Below are 14,296 nucleotides of genomic sequence, written 5' to 3' on the forward strand. Positions count from 1 at the left end.
CCCATGGATGATGGATCGACTGTATTGTGGCCGATCAGAAACTCAATGATCTGCAGATGAATACCTTTGTATGGTCCACTTTATTCTGGGGTAGAAAGTATTGGGGTCATTTATTAAACTGGTGTAAAGAAAAACTGGCTTGGTTGTCCATAGCAACCAATGAGATTCCAACTTTTATTTTCCAAAGGAGCTGTGAAAAATGAAAGGTGGATTCTGATTGGTTGCTATGGGCTCCTAAGTCAGTTCTACTTGACACCACTTTGATAAATGACCCCCCCCCCCCCCCTTTCTATGTCTGCAGTCTATACACAGATGCAGAACAAGGAAAGATTAGTTAGTATAAAGTTGTTTGTTGCCCAATGTCAGCCTTTGGGGCTCATTTTCATTATAGTGAAGGGCAGATGGGCCAACATGGGCAAATCTTAGGAACAAGGAACATAGCCTGCCCAGATATTTCCATGTGGTGCCTTATTTTATGTTTTTTAGATGTTGTGTTGAGAATGGCTTCTGAATTTGTCTGTTCTTTAAAAGTCTACAGTAATTTGCCTCTTTCTGGATTTAGGACAAACCGCGTGGAGGAGGTCCATAGCGTTTGTTAGCCCTTACAGAGAGATCAAAAAGTAGTCATTTTAAATGGGTCATCTCATATATTGATTACATATTGCTAGGATATACCACCAATGTCAGGTGCAAGTCCCTCCTCTGCAACCTGCACCCATCTTCAGAACTGGATTCCCAAAGTGAGCAGAGAGCAGCTGTGCAAGTGTGGCCACCCTCTCCTATTCATTTCTATGGGACTGCTGAAAATAGATGAGGGCAGGCTCAATTTTGGCCAGGGACTCCTGGTGGGAAATGCTGCAGCCAAAACCTCCTTGACCTGCTTGTTACAACTATCTGTCTTCCCAGGACAGACTGGCCATGCCTTCCCATCTGCTGGGATCGCCCTTCTGCAGATCTCGGTCAACTTCGGGGTGTCCTAGCCACTGAGTTGCCTGCTGGACTGGGTCCTGCACCAGCACCTTCACCACCCCTGTAGTGATATGATGGAGTTCCTGAACCTCATCCAAGGCACCCTACACCAGATGCTCGCCTTGTAGACAACAGGTCATGCAGTAGACCAACTGATATAGTAACGGGTCTATTTGCCAAAGCTGACTTCACTTTCTCAGCACGCCCACCCCCTGCATTTTGCAAGAAAACCTAGCACTCAGTCCTTGGACCTGAAATAAAGAGGTTGTTTTGAGAAATAGGGATGAGGGGTAACCTGGAAGAAAAAACTGGGGGAGATATTTCAAAAGCTAATGTAAAGGAAAAGTTGGGCAGTTACCAATAGCAGTCATTTTTCAGTCTCATAGGTTCCCCTGTTTAGTTTTGATACATCTACTCTAGTGTCCTTGTCTGAGATAGGATGCATCCTATCTCCAATTCATTTTCCTGTAGAAAGAGGTGTCTCAATATATGGGTATTCAAAATAATTCAGGACTGGCAAAAGTTCAGCCATTGGACCTGGGAAATCTCTGTTGCCCCTTAATGTTCTGGTTATTTGTTTGATTTATGAAAGTTTTGGAAATGTCTGGGCCAATAAAAAAGATCAGTTGACTGCCGTGATGTGAAATGTTTATTCATCCCTAGTTGTGTGGATTAGCCCATAAATTATTTTCCCAAGTAGCACACGTAGTTGTGTACAGACATTGTATTACAGCTGTAGTGTCTTTATTATGGTACTTGGATTAATACTGTGACAAATCATGTAATCTGTATGCAGTTGTCATGTCCTTATATTATCGAACCAAGAGTTATGGGGCAATCCAGCAGAATAGATGCATGATGTTCCACTATGACTGTACAACCTGCAACAAAACTAGGAAGAGTCTATGGTAAGACAACTTGTAAGGTTCGGTAAACGATTCACATGAAAGAGTAGAACAGATAAGTGTGTGCTGTCACAAGCAGATGGGGGGAATGACATCTGCCCATGGATTGTCCTCTAAGCCAAATAGTGGGCCATCCTCTGCTAGGTGCCACTGCTACACCACCTCCGTTTTCCGCTTCTTCATGCTGCTCATGAGAGCTCTTACTGGGTTCGGTTCGTTCTCTAGATCTTTGACTGTCTTGTGTTTGGCACAACAGCAGCAGTCCAGCATTTCATAAAGGAACGCCAGCAGGATCAGAGATAGTACAGTCAGGATAAACAGCACCAGGATTACAAAACAAGCCGTGTTCCAGCCATCATGGAATGGGTAGATCTTCTGTACCTGGAACCCAACTTGTTGCAGGATCAGGTTTGTCTCATTTTTCCAGGCGCCAAGAGATGACATCTTGTTAGTTACTCTTCAGATAGTAACTGCAAGAAATGGTAATACCAATAATTACTATGGTAGTAGTACAGGGTAAAGCTTTGCAGAAGACTGTAATCTAGACCAGACTTTTCTGTGGCATATTTTCAAGAGGGAGTTGAGAACTGATTATCTATCGCCACTAGAGCACCCTGCTTAGCACTGATTATTGTATAAGGACAGGGGAGAACACAGGAGAGATGAGAACTGATTATCTATCATCATTAGAATACTCTGCTTATCACTGTTTATAGTATAAGGAGAGGAGAGATTGCAGGGGAGGTGAGAACTGATTATCTATCACCACTAGAGCACCCTGCTTAGCACTGATTATAGTTAGAGATGAGCAAATTTCAGGTTATGAAATTCGTTTGTGCATCGTTTACTTGTAAAAGGTGAATTGCATTATGGATTCCGTTGCCACGGAATCCATAACGCAATTCACCTTTTACCAGTAAACGAAGCTTGAACTAATTTCAAAATATGAAATTCAATCATCTCTAATTAGTATAATTAGAGGACAGGAGAGGTGAGAACGGATTATCTATTACCACTAGAGCACCCTGCTTAGCACTGATTATAGTATATGGCCTCTTGCACACGACCATATGCCCTCCAGGATATACGGTTCGTGAGCGGGCCATGTGTCCCGGAGCAGCAGTGATCATGCGCACGGGAGCACACAGCATCGTAGATTACAACAATGCTGTTGTCCCGCACTCATAAGATCATATGAGTGTGGGACAATAGTTCCACGGGCGGCTCGACGTGCACATCATCCTTGTAATCTATGATGCTGTGTGCTCCCGTGCGCATGATCAATGCTGCTTCGGGACATATGGCCCGCTCACGGACTGTATATCTCGGAGGGCATACAGTTGTGTGCAAGCGGCTTAAGGGAGAGGTGAGAACTGATTATCTATCGCCACTAGAACACTCTGCTTATGTGTAAAACATTACATTTTTGCTGCTGATATACAGTACAAGAATTGCACAAAAACACCAGTATCAAATTGTGTTCAGTACAGTATAAATCAACAAAAAGGAGGAATGGTAATTTAAAAATAACCTTTACTAGTATTAAAAATGTGTAATAGTCACTACCCTACAGTCACCTTTTGTAATACACAAACAAGAAAAAAAACAGGACAAACTAAGTCCAGTTTAGAGTAGTTAGGCTGCATACCAATCATCAAATGCTAGGAAAACAGATAATATGCAGTAGCACAGAAATTGTAATGACCTTACTGGTGACCATGTGCTTCCCTGATAGTATACTGGTATTAGTCTAGAGTTGGTACAGTATACACATTCGATTTATGTTGTCCAAACGTGTTGACTGTGGTGGGACCGGTCAACCGGCTTAGGTTAGTTTCACACTAGCGCTTTTAGGAAACAGCCTGCCAGGTCTCTCTGCATTCCGGTATTGCCGGAAGCTACTGCCTTGCCGTCCAGCCCCATTAACTATAATGGGGACTGGTGGAGATCTGGGAGAATCTCTGCAAGTTTGTTGGGTTGTGCCTGGATCTCCACTGGTCCCCGATATAGTTAATGGGGCTGGTGGGTATCGGGTAGTGTCCAGCAATGCCGGATCCAGATGTGTCTGGCAGGCTGCTCCCTACCGGAACAGCCTGTCTGACATGTTTAACGCTAGTGTGAAAATAACTTTAAAGGGGTTTTCTGGTTCAACATCCTTTATTTAAAATAATAAATTATGAAGGTAGCTGTGATTTTGTAATGTATTTCTATTAGCTCTATTGCTCCTATCTTCTGTTCTTGACTGTAGTCACATGACCATGTCCATGCAGCTCTTGTTTCCTGTGATGTTATGTCCATACAGAAGCGGTGATAGGGGAGTGTCTATGTAACTAGTTGGGAGGGGCTATAAACCAGCTAGTGGTGTTAGGGGCGGTGCTGGAGATGTGGTAGAGAAAGGAGAAGCTTCATGGGGTTGGTTGGATCCAGAAACGGGAAGTGCTACATCCAGGATGGAAACAAATCTGAGTGATATGTCTGCATGGTGAAATCTGGTCAGGAGAGTCCAAATTGATTAAAAACATGGGGAACATGTACATGAGGTAAGCAACAGCATGAGAATATCTGTAAAAAAAAAAACTAATATGGGAAGATTTTTCCCAGGTGGCAGATGTCGGGGGTGGGAGAACGATCAAGCCTTTGGATTTTAGCTAGTCCTTTCTTTTGTTCTCATGGGACCTAAGCTGTAGCTAAAGAGGTCTGACAGCCTCTTATTCCCCTCTGCCTTTTTAGAACACTTGCAAGCTTGGCCGAACCAAATGTGCATGGGGGGATTGAAGAGTCTGCTGCTCTCACCGGAGCTCTGGTGAGCACTGCGCACTCTTCACAGCTTACCAAGCACAGTGCTGTACATTGTATAGTGCCTGTGCTTAGGCTTGCAGCTCAGCGCCATCCACTTGAATGGGTCTGAGCTACGCCTAGGCCACGTGACCGATTTAGGGTGGTGTCTCTGGCCTCGGAAGATGCCTAAGCGCGCATAGAGAGCAGCAGCCTCTTTGAACAGCTCATCGGCGGGGGTGCCGGGAGTCCGAACACCGCCAATCTGATACTGATGACCTGTCATCGGGATAGGCCACAATATCAAATTCCCAGATAACTCTTTATATCAAAAATATTCAATGACTGTGGGTCTTGGTGGGAGATACATTTGTATTCCAGAGCGCTCCCTCCAGCTGCTATGTGTGCATGCTGAAATGTATTATTGAGAAAATGACTCTCTTTGCACTGTACTTCGTAGGATTATATGCACCTTCGCTTGGTTTTCTAAGCCTCGACCTGAATTTCTATGCTGGCTCTCAGGAATGAAGTTTACCCTCATTAATTGTGGCTGCTTGCAGCATGCAGTGGATTTGTAAGTCGTTTTAAGGAGTGCGGTAGCCTGTCATTTATTTGTGCTAATAAGGGCCTACACAGCCGCAGCCTCCTGAAGAGTGTATTACACTGTAACATAACCCTCTGAGATCCCCGTCTTCGTACATTGCATTGTATTTTGCCTGTTACATATTCTTTGGGGTGCCGTGCTTTTGTGTCTCTTTACATTTGGTTTTATGTCTGTAATGCCTTATTTTCCTTGGGTAGTATGTATATGGGGGTTATATGGATCAAATACATCTTTACCATGATTGAAAACTAATTTCTCTTCTACACCGGCCCATATATACAGAATAAATAATTTGGAGAATTTATATGTCGCAGTGGAAAAACCTTTCTGACAGCTTGTATAGCTAAAACACTGGATTTTTCTATGGCTGTTGTTGCCTAGTTAATGGCATCTTAGAAATATATGGGTATATCCACAGGATTTGCCATAAATGTCTGGGACCTGCATCTATCTTCTGACCACCGTTTCGTCTGGTGAAGTGCCCTCCGTTTGCTACATCCCTACTTTCGTAGTTTTTTTTTACCTGGGAAAATGTGAGGAAAAAACCCCATAATTTGTAATGTTTAAAAAAAAAAAAAAATTTCTTTTACTCGGCCCCTGACCGCTATTCCTTCCGATCCCCACCACTAGATTTATCATGCATGTGTCCTGTGAGGGGTGTAGGGGTATTAGTTGATGTGAGGCACTTCTGGCAGCATCTCTTCTCATTTGTGAGATCAAAAGAATTGGGCATTTTTGAAATCCAACAGTTTGATCCTTCTTTTTCCCCTGTCATCTGCCATTGCGGGGCAAGTTGGGCCTCCCTCATACACATTAGATGGTTGGTTCAGGCGACGTTAATTTTATCCAGCCCAGACTAAAAGGGGTTGTACAAAATTAGAAGAACGTCTCCTTTCTTTCAGAAACCATGACACACCGATCCATAGGTCATTTCTAGTATAGCAATTCCGGTTCATTGACTTAAATGGAGCAGAGCTGCAATATCACACTCCGGCTGTGAACAGTGGTGGCGCGGTTTCTGAATGGAAGTAGCCATGTTTTTCTAATCCTATACAACACCTTTAAGCCATTAAGGTCCATTACACAGAGAATGTCATACTCCTCTTGACGCCTATAATGACGGTATTTATAACGCCAGTGTATTCAGAGCCCTATTTATGTACAAACTGAAAGCCCTGTAATATTTTATTATATCTGATGCCCCATTACTTTGTGACATGGCCTTATGGTAAACACAATGTCTCTGATATTACCTCTAAATATCTCCATTTAGAAGTCGATGCCATGCATTATATAATTATTTCCTCCATCAGACAGCTATAATGCGGTGTTATTTCCATCAAGCCTCCAGAGGATAGTGCTGTTGTGTGCTTAATACGTCTTCTGTTTTCCTGTTGTTGAAAACCCCTGAGATATACAATACTCACAGGAGATAGCGGTACTTTCTTTCTCATACGTTAGTATTTGGGCTTAAAAAGATTTTCTGGGAGTTCAGTATTAATGACCTATCCTTCAGGATAGGTCATCAGTATCTGATTGGGGGGGTCCTGTCAGACACCCGGCACCCCCGCAATCAGATGTTGGAAGAGCGGGGGTGTTCTGGCATGCCAAGCACAGCGTCATGGACATTTAACATCTCAGATGCTGTGCTCAACTGCGACCACTGCATCTGAGTGGTAAGTTCCTGGGATGGATCTGTTTCCAATGCCTGTGATGTGGCCTCGGGAGCTGTTCAGTTGCTATAGCAGTTGGGGCCTTCTGAGGGCTCTCGGGCCTGCCATATAGTAAACACTTGGCAAAACCCTTTTAATAAGGCTTTTAAGTCCTGTGGATAGGGAATAACTAGCCGATTGCCGGTGGGTCCAACTCCTGGAACCCCCACGATCATGAAAAGGGTGGTCGCAATCTGATAGAGCAGCACGTTGTGCATGCGCACTGCAACTTAATTCGTCCTCTATGGGAGTGCCAATCTCTGTACTCCGCTATCTGCAGCACTCCAATAGGAAATGAATTGAGCGGCAGTGCACATGCACGACCTGCTGCTTCATCAGAATGGGCAAACAAGACCCCCGTTCTCGTGATCCTGGGGGTCCATGATATTGATGACCTATCCTGAGGATAGAACATCAGTGTAGCCCAGACAGCCCCTTTAAAGCACAAGACTGTGTATGTTTTGTATTACTGTAAACGTGTCCTTTCAGGTCCGTGCCTCCCCACTGCAAAAGATAGGACATGTCCTATCTGTGGCCGCATCTTGCGGATCATGGACCCATTGAAGTCAGTTCAATGGGTCTGCACAGTGGTGTGGGATGCACACGGCCGGTCCTCGTGTTTTACAGTTCCACGGTTTGCGGTCTGCAAAATGGACACAGCCATCACACAGTTGCGTGAATGCGGTCTAAAGCCTCATTCACACGTCCAAGCTAAAATCTGTGAAAAGATGTTCATTGATGCCTCCATGAAGTTTTTCAAAGCAGCTCTTCTAATGATCTGTGAAACACGGATGGCATCCCTGATGCATCTGTGGTTTTCACGGACCCATGGACTAAGGCCGTGATGGATCCGTGAACATGGACGAAATGGAGCACGCTTCCATGCTAAAACCACGGACCCACAGACCTGTCACCGGGGGATTTTGGGTATAGAGCTGAGGACATGGGTTGCTAGATTGCCGCTGGCACATCTGCAATATCCAGTCCCCATAGCTCTGTGTGCTTTTATTGTGTAAAAAAAACGATTTGATACATATGCAAATTATCCTGAGATGAGTCCTGTCCCTGACTCATCTCACATACAGGACTCATCTCAGGTTAATTTGCATATGTATCAAATCGTTTTTTTACACAATAAAAGCACACAGAGCTATGGGGACTGGATATTGCGGATGTGCTAGCGGCCATCTAGCAACCCATGTCCTCAGCTCTATACCCCAAATCCCAGTGACAGGTTCCCTTTAAATAAATCGGTACATGTGCTGTCTGTGGAGAACACGTATGTGGAACACTGACATGTGCATGAGGCCTAACATGGGGAAAACCTGATATTTCAATAAACTTCCCAGTCTGCATGGACTAAAGCCGGCCATACACATTTAATAGCGGTTCGTTTGGCTGACCATTATAGAGATGAACATACATGTCTGGTTGGGCCACATATGTATTTTCAGTGGAGAGAGGCGGCTACCAGGTGCTTCTGGAGGTGGCTTATCTCCAACAAAAGGATTCGGCAAAAATATTAATTTCACCCTAGTCATGAGCTCCACATTAGGCTGTCGGCTGAACTCTCCATTCTCAGCAGGTTTGGCTAACAATGCACTAAAGTCTGAAGGCCTGTTCACATGGTGTTTTTTGCCACTGTTTTTCATATGCAATCCGAGCCAAAAAAACGCCTCTAAAAGCCTCCCATTCATTTAAGAACTTGCTTTGGAACATAGTCCGCGCTGATTGTATTGTGGTTGTATAGGCCATAATCAAGAGGACTCTGACTCAGGCGCTCATGTTGTAGCTTACCAGCATGTTTTCGGTTTGGACTCTCCTGACCCATTTTCACCATGCAGACATATCACTCCGGTTTGTTCCCATCCTGTATGTAGCACTTCCTGTTGCAGGATCCAACCAAACCCAAGATGCACTTCTCCCGTTCCACCCGGCTAGTTTATAGAACAGGGATCAGCAACCTCCGGCGCTCCAGCTGTTCTGAAACTACAACTCCCAGAATCCTCCTTTCACTTCTACGGGAGTTAGAAGATCAGCCAAGTAAGTTATACATGCTGGGAGTTGTAGTTTTACAGCAGCCGGAGTGCCGAAGGTTGCTGATCCCTGACCTAGAGACTACCCTATAACTGCCCCACCCATGGACATAACCTCACAGGAAATGAGAGGCCTGGACATGGTCATGTGACCACAGCCCGGAACGGAATATAAGGGTACGGCTACACAAAATGTTTCACGTAATGGTGTTGTAATGCAGAATCCATCCAAGTCAGAACTTATTGCGACTATCACATCGCAGTCACAGCATGTTGCGACACCATTGAAGTACATTGTATATGTCGTGTGACGGTAATATTGCCATAGCATTCTGCGGCACATCACCATGTAGCTGTACCCAAAAGGTAAAAAAAAAAATACGTTACTAAATTACAGCATCCGTCGTAAATGATTTATTTTAAAGGACGTTGATAAAAACAGGAAAACCCCTTTAAGCCCTGCAGATACTTTACTATAAACACCTATTTATACCAAGATACCTCAGACTAGCACCCCTGTGGCTATTAGGGAGTGGTCATGCAATTAGATTGTCAACTACAAAGTGAAAGACCCCCCCAGTAGTAGTACAAAAAAGGTCAGAGGTCCCCTAGGACTGGAGACCAGGGCAGTATTACCCAGTGACTGCTGTGGAAGCAGTCAGCATCCGGAGCACAGCCCACAAATGAATGGCTGTAGAAAACGATGTGGGATTTGCTGAGTCGTAGCATGGCTTGCATCAGCAGCTTCTGGAATGGGGTGTGAGCCATGGTAAAGAAGAAAGGGTCCGTCATCCGCCGTGCAGGCTAAATATTCCATGTCCCCATCTGGCTGCCCTTCCCTCTGTGCTGCTTACAATACATGTTTTTCTTGCTGTGAACCTACCTTCCTGTGCGAGAGGCTGCCGGGCACTGCTGTGCTGCTCCGTCTGCTCAGCTCATTGTAGATGACAGAGCCGGGCTGCCATTGGCCAGAGCAGCCAGCATCCCTCCACCCTGCCTGCCTGCATTTAGTTCTCCCTTTTTTATTAATATTCGCACTCCCTGTGGAACCTCATTAATACGCTCAGCCCTCCTCTGCCCATGATTTGCGACTCTCTAAACAGTTAATGAAGAGCTACCACGGCGGGGATTTGATGTCTGCCCCATCATTTCAGGTACTGCCTGTATAAATGGACTGAGGTTATTTTAGCATCCTGAGACAAGAGAAAATGGATCTTATTTTTTTTCTTCTCTCTTATTCATGGCCTGGATCAAGAATGTATTTATTTTATGCGCTTATATAGCGCTACTATATTCCGCAGCGTTTTTTAGCATCCAGCCGTCCCCAATGGGGCTCACAATCTAAGTTGTATGTCTTAGGAGAATTGCAACTCGTACCACAATACGTATTTATAGATGTGGCATAGAAATACTTATCAGAGGGCTACTTTCACACTTGCGTTGTTAATTCCGGTATTGAGATCCGGCAGAGGATCTCAATACCGGAATTAAATGGATCTGGATGCATCTGTTAGGATGCGGTTGTGTGAAATCAAAATAAACTAATCTGTCGCTAAATACATTAAAAGTCAATGGGTGACGAATCCAGTTTTTTTTTACTCCTAAAAAAACGGATCCGTCACCATTAACTAACTTAGTCTACTTTCACACTGGCGTTTCTGGGTCCGTTTGTGAGATCCGTTCAGGGCTCTCACAAGTGGTCCAAAACGGTTCATTTTTGCCTTTAATGCATTCTGAATGGATAAGGATCCGCTCAGAATGCCTCAGTTTGCTCCGATCAGTCTCCATTCCGCTTTTGAGGCGGACAGCGTTTTGGTGTCCGCTTGTTGACGCAGAGCCAAACGGATCCGTCCTGACTTACAATGTAAGTCAATGGGGACGGACCAGTTTTCACTGACACAATATGGTGCAATTGAAAACGGATCCGTCCCCCATTGACTTTCAATGTAAGTCAGGACGGATCCGTTTTGACTTGGACTTTAAAAAAAAAAAAAAGAATAATGCAAACGGATCCGTTCTGAATGGATCCAAGCGTTTGCATTATCGGTGCGGATCAGTCTGTGCAGATACAAGATGTATCCGCACCAAATGCAGGTGTGAAAGTAGCCTTACGTTGTTTTTTTCAATTTTTATGACTGGACACAAAATCGCAGCTTGCAGCGGTTTTGTGTCCGTTCACAGGGTGCCGGACATCCTGCTGCACCCTGATGAACGGATCTCTTTCCATTCAGAATGCATGAGGACTAAACGTTTTTGTTTTTTTCCGGTATTGAGATTTTCTGCTGGATCTCAATACTGGAAAACGGCAGCACAAGTGTAAAAGTAGCCTTAGAGGGGTTGTCTAAGAGAATCGAAAAATGGCTAAAAGGCAGGGAACGTGTTTCCATACTCCGTGGTTCAATCTGCTGGTCATCCCTGCTGTGTCATGACTCCTCATAAATGATGCATCCTCCTGCAGTCCATGCACCTAATCTGAAATCTACGGCAGCTCCGAGATGCTATAGGCTTCAGTCTCTGGTGGAAAAGAAGAGAAATATTCTGGGCTCACTGGCCTGCCCTCTTCTGCTTGCCCCCCTTCCCTTCTTGGAAAGTGGTGGCGACAACGGCATAGAAACGGCGTCTCCACCTAGATTTAGGCCAAGTGATGCTTAAAAAGTCACAAACACAGGGTTTGACGATTATGCCAGACCCCTAGTTAATGTGACATCTGTATTGCACTTGCAGTAGTGACTTTGCTCCCATGAAGACCATAGGATGAAGTTCACCACTGTAGGTGAATCAATCATCTCAGAACCTCTCAAGACTACAGAAAAGAAGCTACTTAAAAGGGGTGTTCAGCCTTTTTTATCCTCATTACTACCTTAGCTGATTGACTTGGGGCTGACACCCTGCTTGTCCCCAGAAGTCAGCGCTGGAACTACTGCACCTTCAACCTTGTAGTGGTCTGTGCTGGTCACATTGACTTCAGTGGGAGCATGCTGTAGCGACAAGTGCAGTCCACTACAAGGTTGATGGTGCAGTGTAGTTCTGATACTGATGAGCTATCCCAGGGATCAGCAACCTTCGGCACCTCAGCTCCTGTGAAACTACCAACTCCCAGCGTGCTCCATTCATTTCCATGACAGTTCTAAGAAGAGCAGAGCAAGCATGCATGGTGGGAGTTGTAGTTTCACAACAGCTGGAGTGCCAGAGGTTGACTACCCCTGATCTACAGTATCCTGAGGATAGGTCATCAGTATAAGAAAGTCTGAAAACCCCTTTAAACTTATTTAGTTAGAATTAATCTAAGCCTTTTTTTTTTAAACGGTCATCTGCTTCTGCCATTACCGCGTCCTGAGGTAGTCCACGGATTTACAGTTTATACGGTAAAGAAGCCTTGTAGCATTAGTGCGTTTTACCATGAATTGCTACGGTTATGTATGCTTAAAAACGCAACGTGCTCCAAATAGTTCCACCCTTGAATGGTGTTCTTGTGGGGAGATCCATACTGTATGCACAGCCTGCAGCATTGATCGACCAGTCAGGCTTGGTATTGATGGGTCTCTCCTGAGCGCTGTCTAACCCCCCTCTGTATAGTGCGGAGTCTCCTTACGCTTCTTTCTGCATCAATCTGTAAGCAGGCTATACTTCCTTGACGTAATAGATTCTGACATAAATCGTCAACATTTTATATTAGAACATGTGGTTTGCGTTAGACAGTGGGGCCCTTAATGCTGATATAGTGCTGGTATACAGTCGTATTCAGAAACCGATATGCATCTGAGAGCTGCCTCTCTAATCCGTGGCGTAGAGGGTCTTAAAAGATCAGAGACACAAGCCCACAATATGTATTTACATACGTATAGTTATTATTAATACCACTTTACCAGGGCCAAATATTACTGCTGTACAGAGCTAAAATATTACCGCCATACTGTTATTGATCAAATACAGTACAATCAGCGTGTTAGATATTTCTTCAGTGTAAAAGAATCTTCATTAAAACAGCCAAACAACAATGTTAGCGACCAGCACTGTAACCACTTGAGTGTTTCAGACTCATAGCTGAAGTGGAAGCAGTTGCTTGCATAGTAAAAAACAGTAGTATAAAGATGGGCATAAAACAAATAGTAAACCACCATTAATAACTTAAAATAAAATCCATCCTGAAATGTAATCCATGCAGCACTCTTTTCTGGGTCCATTCACCCTTTCTTTGGTATTATCCCAACAGAGGTCAGAAGAGATCTAGATCCGCCGGCAACGTGTTGTAGAGCAGGAGGAGCTGAGCAGATTGATGTATAGTGTTATGCGAAATGATTCCGTATAACTTGTATTTTATTCATTTATTGATTTTAAATGGCCGCAAGAAACCTATCTTAGAATGTGAGCAGCACTGGTTCCCTCCACTTGCAGAGCTGCCTAGGTGGAGTGGCGTATCTTAGCTTGTCACTATGGAGTGATCAAGCTGGTAGACTATCCTAAGGCGCATTACCACAACCCGGTACAGGATACAACAAAGTTTATTTTGAGACAACGCGTTTCGGGGTCTCGACGGCCCCTTTATCAAGTCTGTCACCCTAACTTTATGTGCAGCTGGGTGTATACTGCCTTGTTTATTCTAAAAAAAGTCGCATGTCCGTGCCTTATTCTTGTTCTTATCACAGTCGGCTGTGATAAGAACAAGAATAAGGCACGGAAGTTACTCCGTGTCCATTCAGTTTCCATATGTCCGTATTTCTGTTCCGCAAAAAAATAAAACATGTCCTATTATTGTCCGCATTACAGACAAGGATCCGTTTTTTGCAGACCGCAAAATACATACTGTCGTATGCATGAGACCTAAGTCTAAATGCATCCCCATTAATGGATGATGCGTGCTATGATTGGAAAGATCATAGCTTACACTGTCCAGCTCAAGATTAATTCACTCAATTGAGTAGGTCCGCAAGAAAAACCGCCAGGACATGGACATAATCTGTGAGTGGTAAATATAAAAATGCGATCATGTTCACAGGCCGGATCACAAAACGGTTAAACATCACTTATCTGAACCAGCCCGGACTCTTTCTAGGTACCGGTATATGGCCACCTTTTTAGTTATACGAATGAGCTTTACAACTTTCATGCCAGTGTGAATTATGGAATGGTCTGCTGTGTGACAGGCAGTGTACATATGGGTCAAATACTGGCTTCACCTTCTGGTCTGACTGTGATGTCTCCTTATCACTTTTTGTGTATTTTATCTTCAAGTCAGGGAACTTAACCCTTAAAGTGCCTTTTGGAAGGAATTACTGTTATATTATCTATAGGTAA

At 44.2% G+C, this 14,296-nt stretch overlaps 2 protein-coding genes across 3 annotated transcripts in view; one reads left to right on the plus strand and one right to left on the minus strand.

Annotated features, from left to right (window-relative positions):
• Positions 1 to 14,296, plus strand: part of GTF2E2 (general transcription factor IIE subunit 2) — an 86,883-nt gene that overhangs the window by 10,840 nt on the left and 61,747 nt on the right. The gene's annotated exons all lie outside the window — the stretch shown is intronic.
• On the minus strand, positions 1,789 to 9,907 carry SMIM18 (small integral membrane protein 18). The gene is made up of 2 exons (XM_044278633.1): positions 9,885 to 9,907; positions 1,789 to 2,344 (listed from the first exon to the last, which is right to left on the minus strand). The coding sequence occupies exon 2, from the start codon at positions 2,316 to 2,318 to the stop codon at positions 2,028 to 2,030; it is 291 nt and encodes a 96-aa protein (XP_044134568.1). The 5' UTR covers positions 2,319 to 2,344; positions 9,885 to 9,907; the 3' UTR covers positions 1,789 to 2,027.

Source organism: Bufo gargarizans, chromosome 1, assembly GCF_014858855.1.
Source record: "Bufo gargarizans isolate SCDJY-AF-19 chromosome 1, ASM1485885v1, whole genome shotgun sequence".
NCBI lineage: Eukaryota > Metazoa > Chordata > Amphibia > Anura > Bufonidae > Bufo > Bufo gargarizans.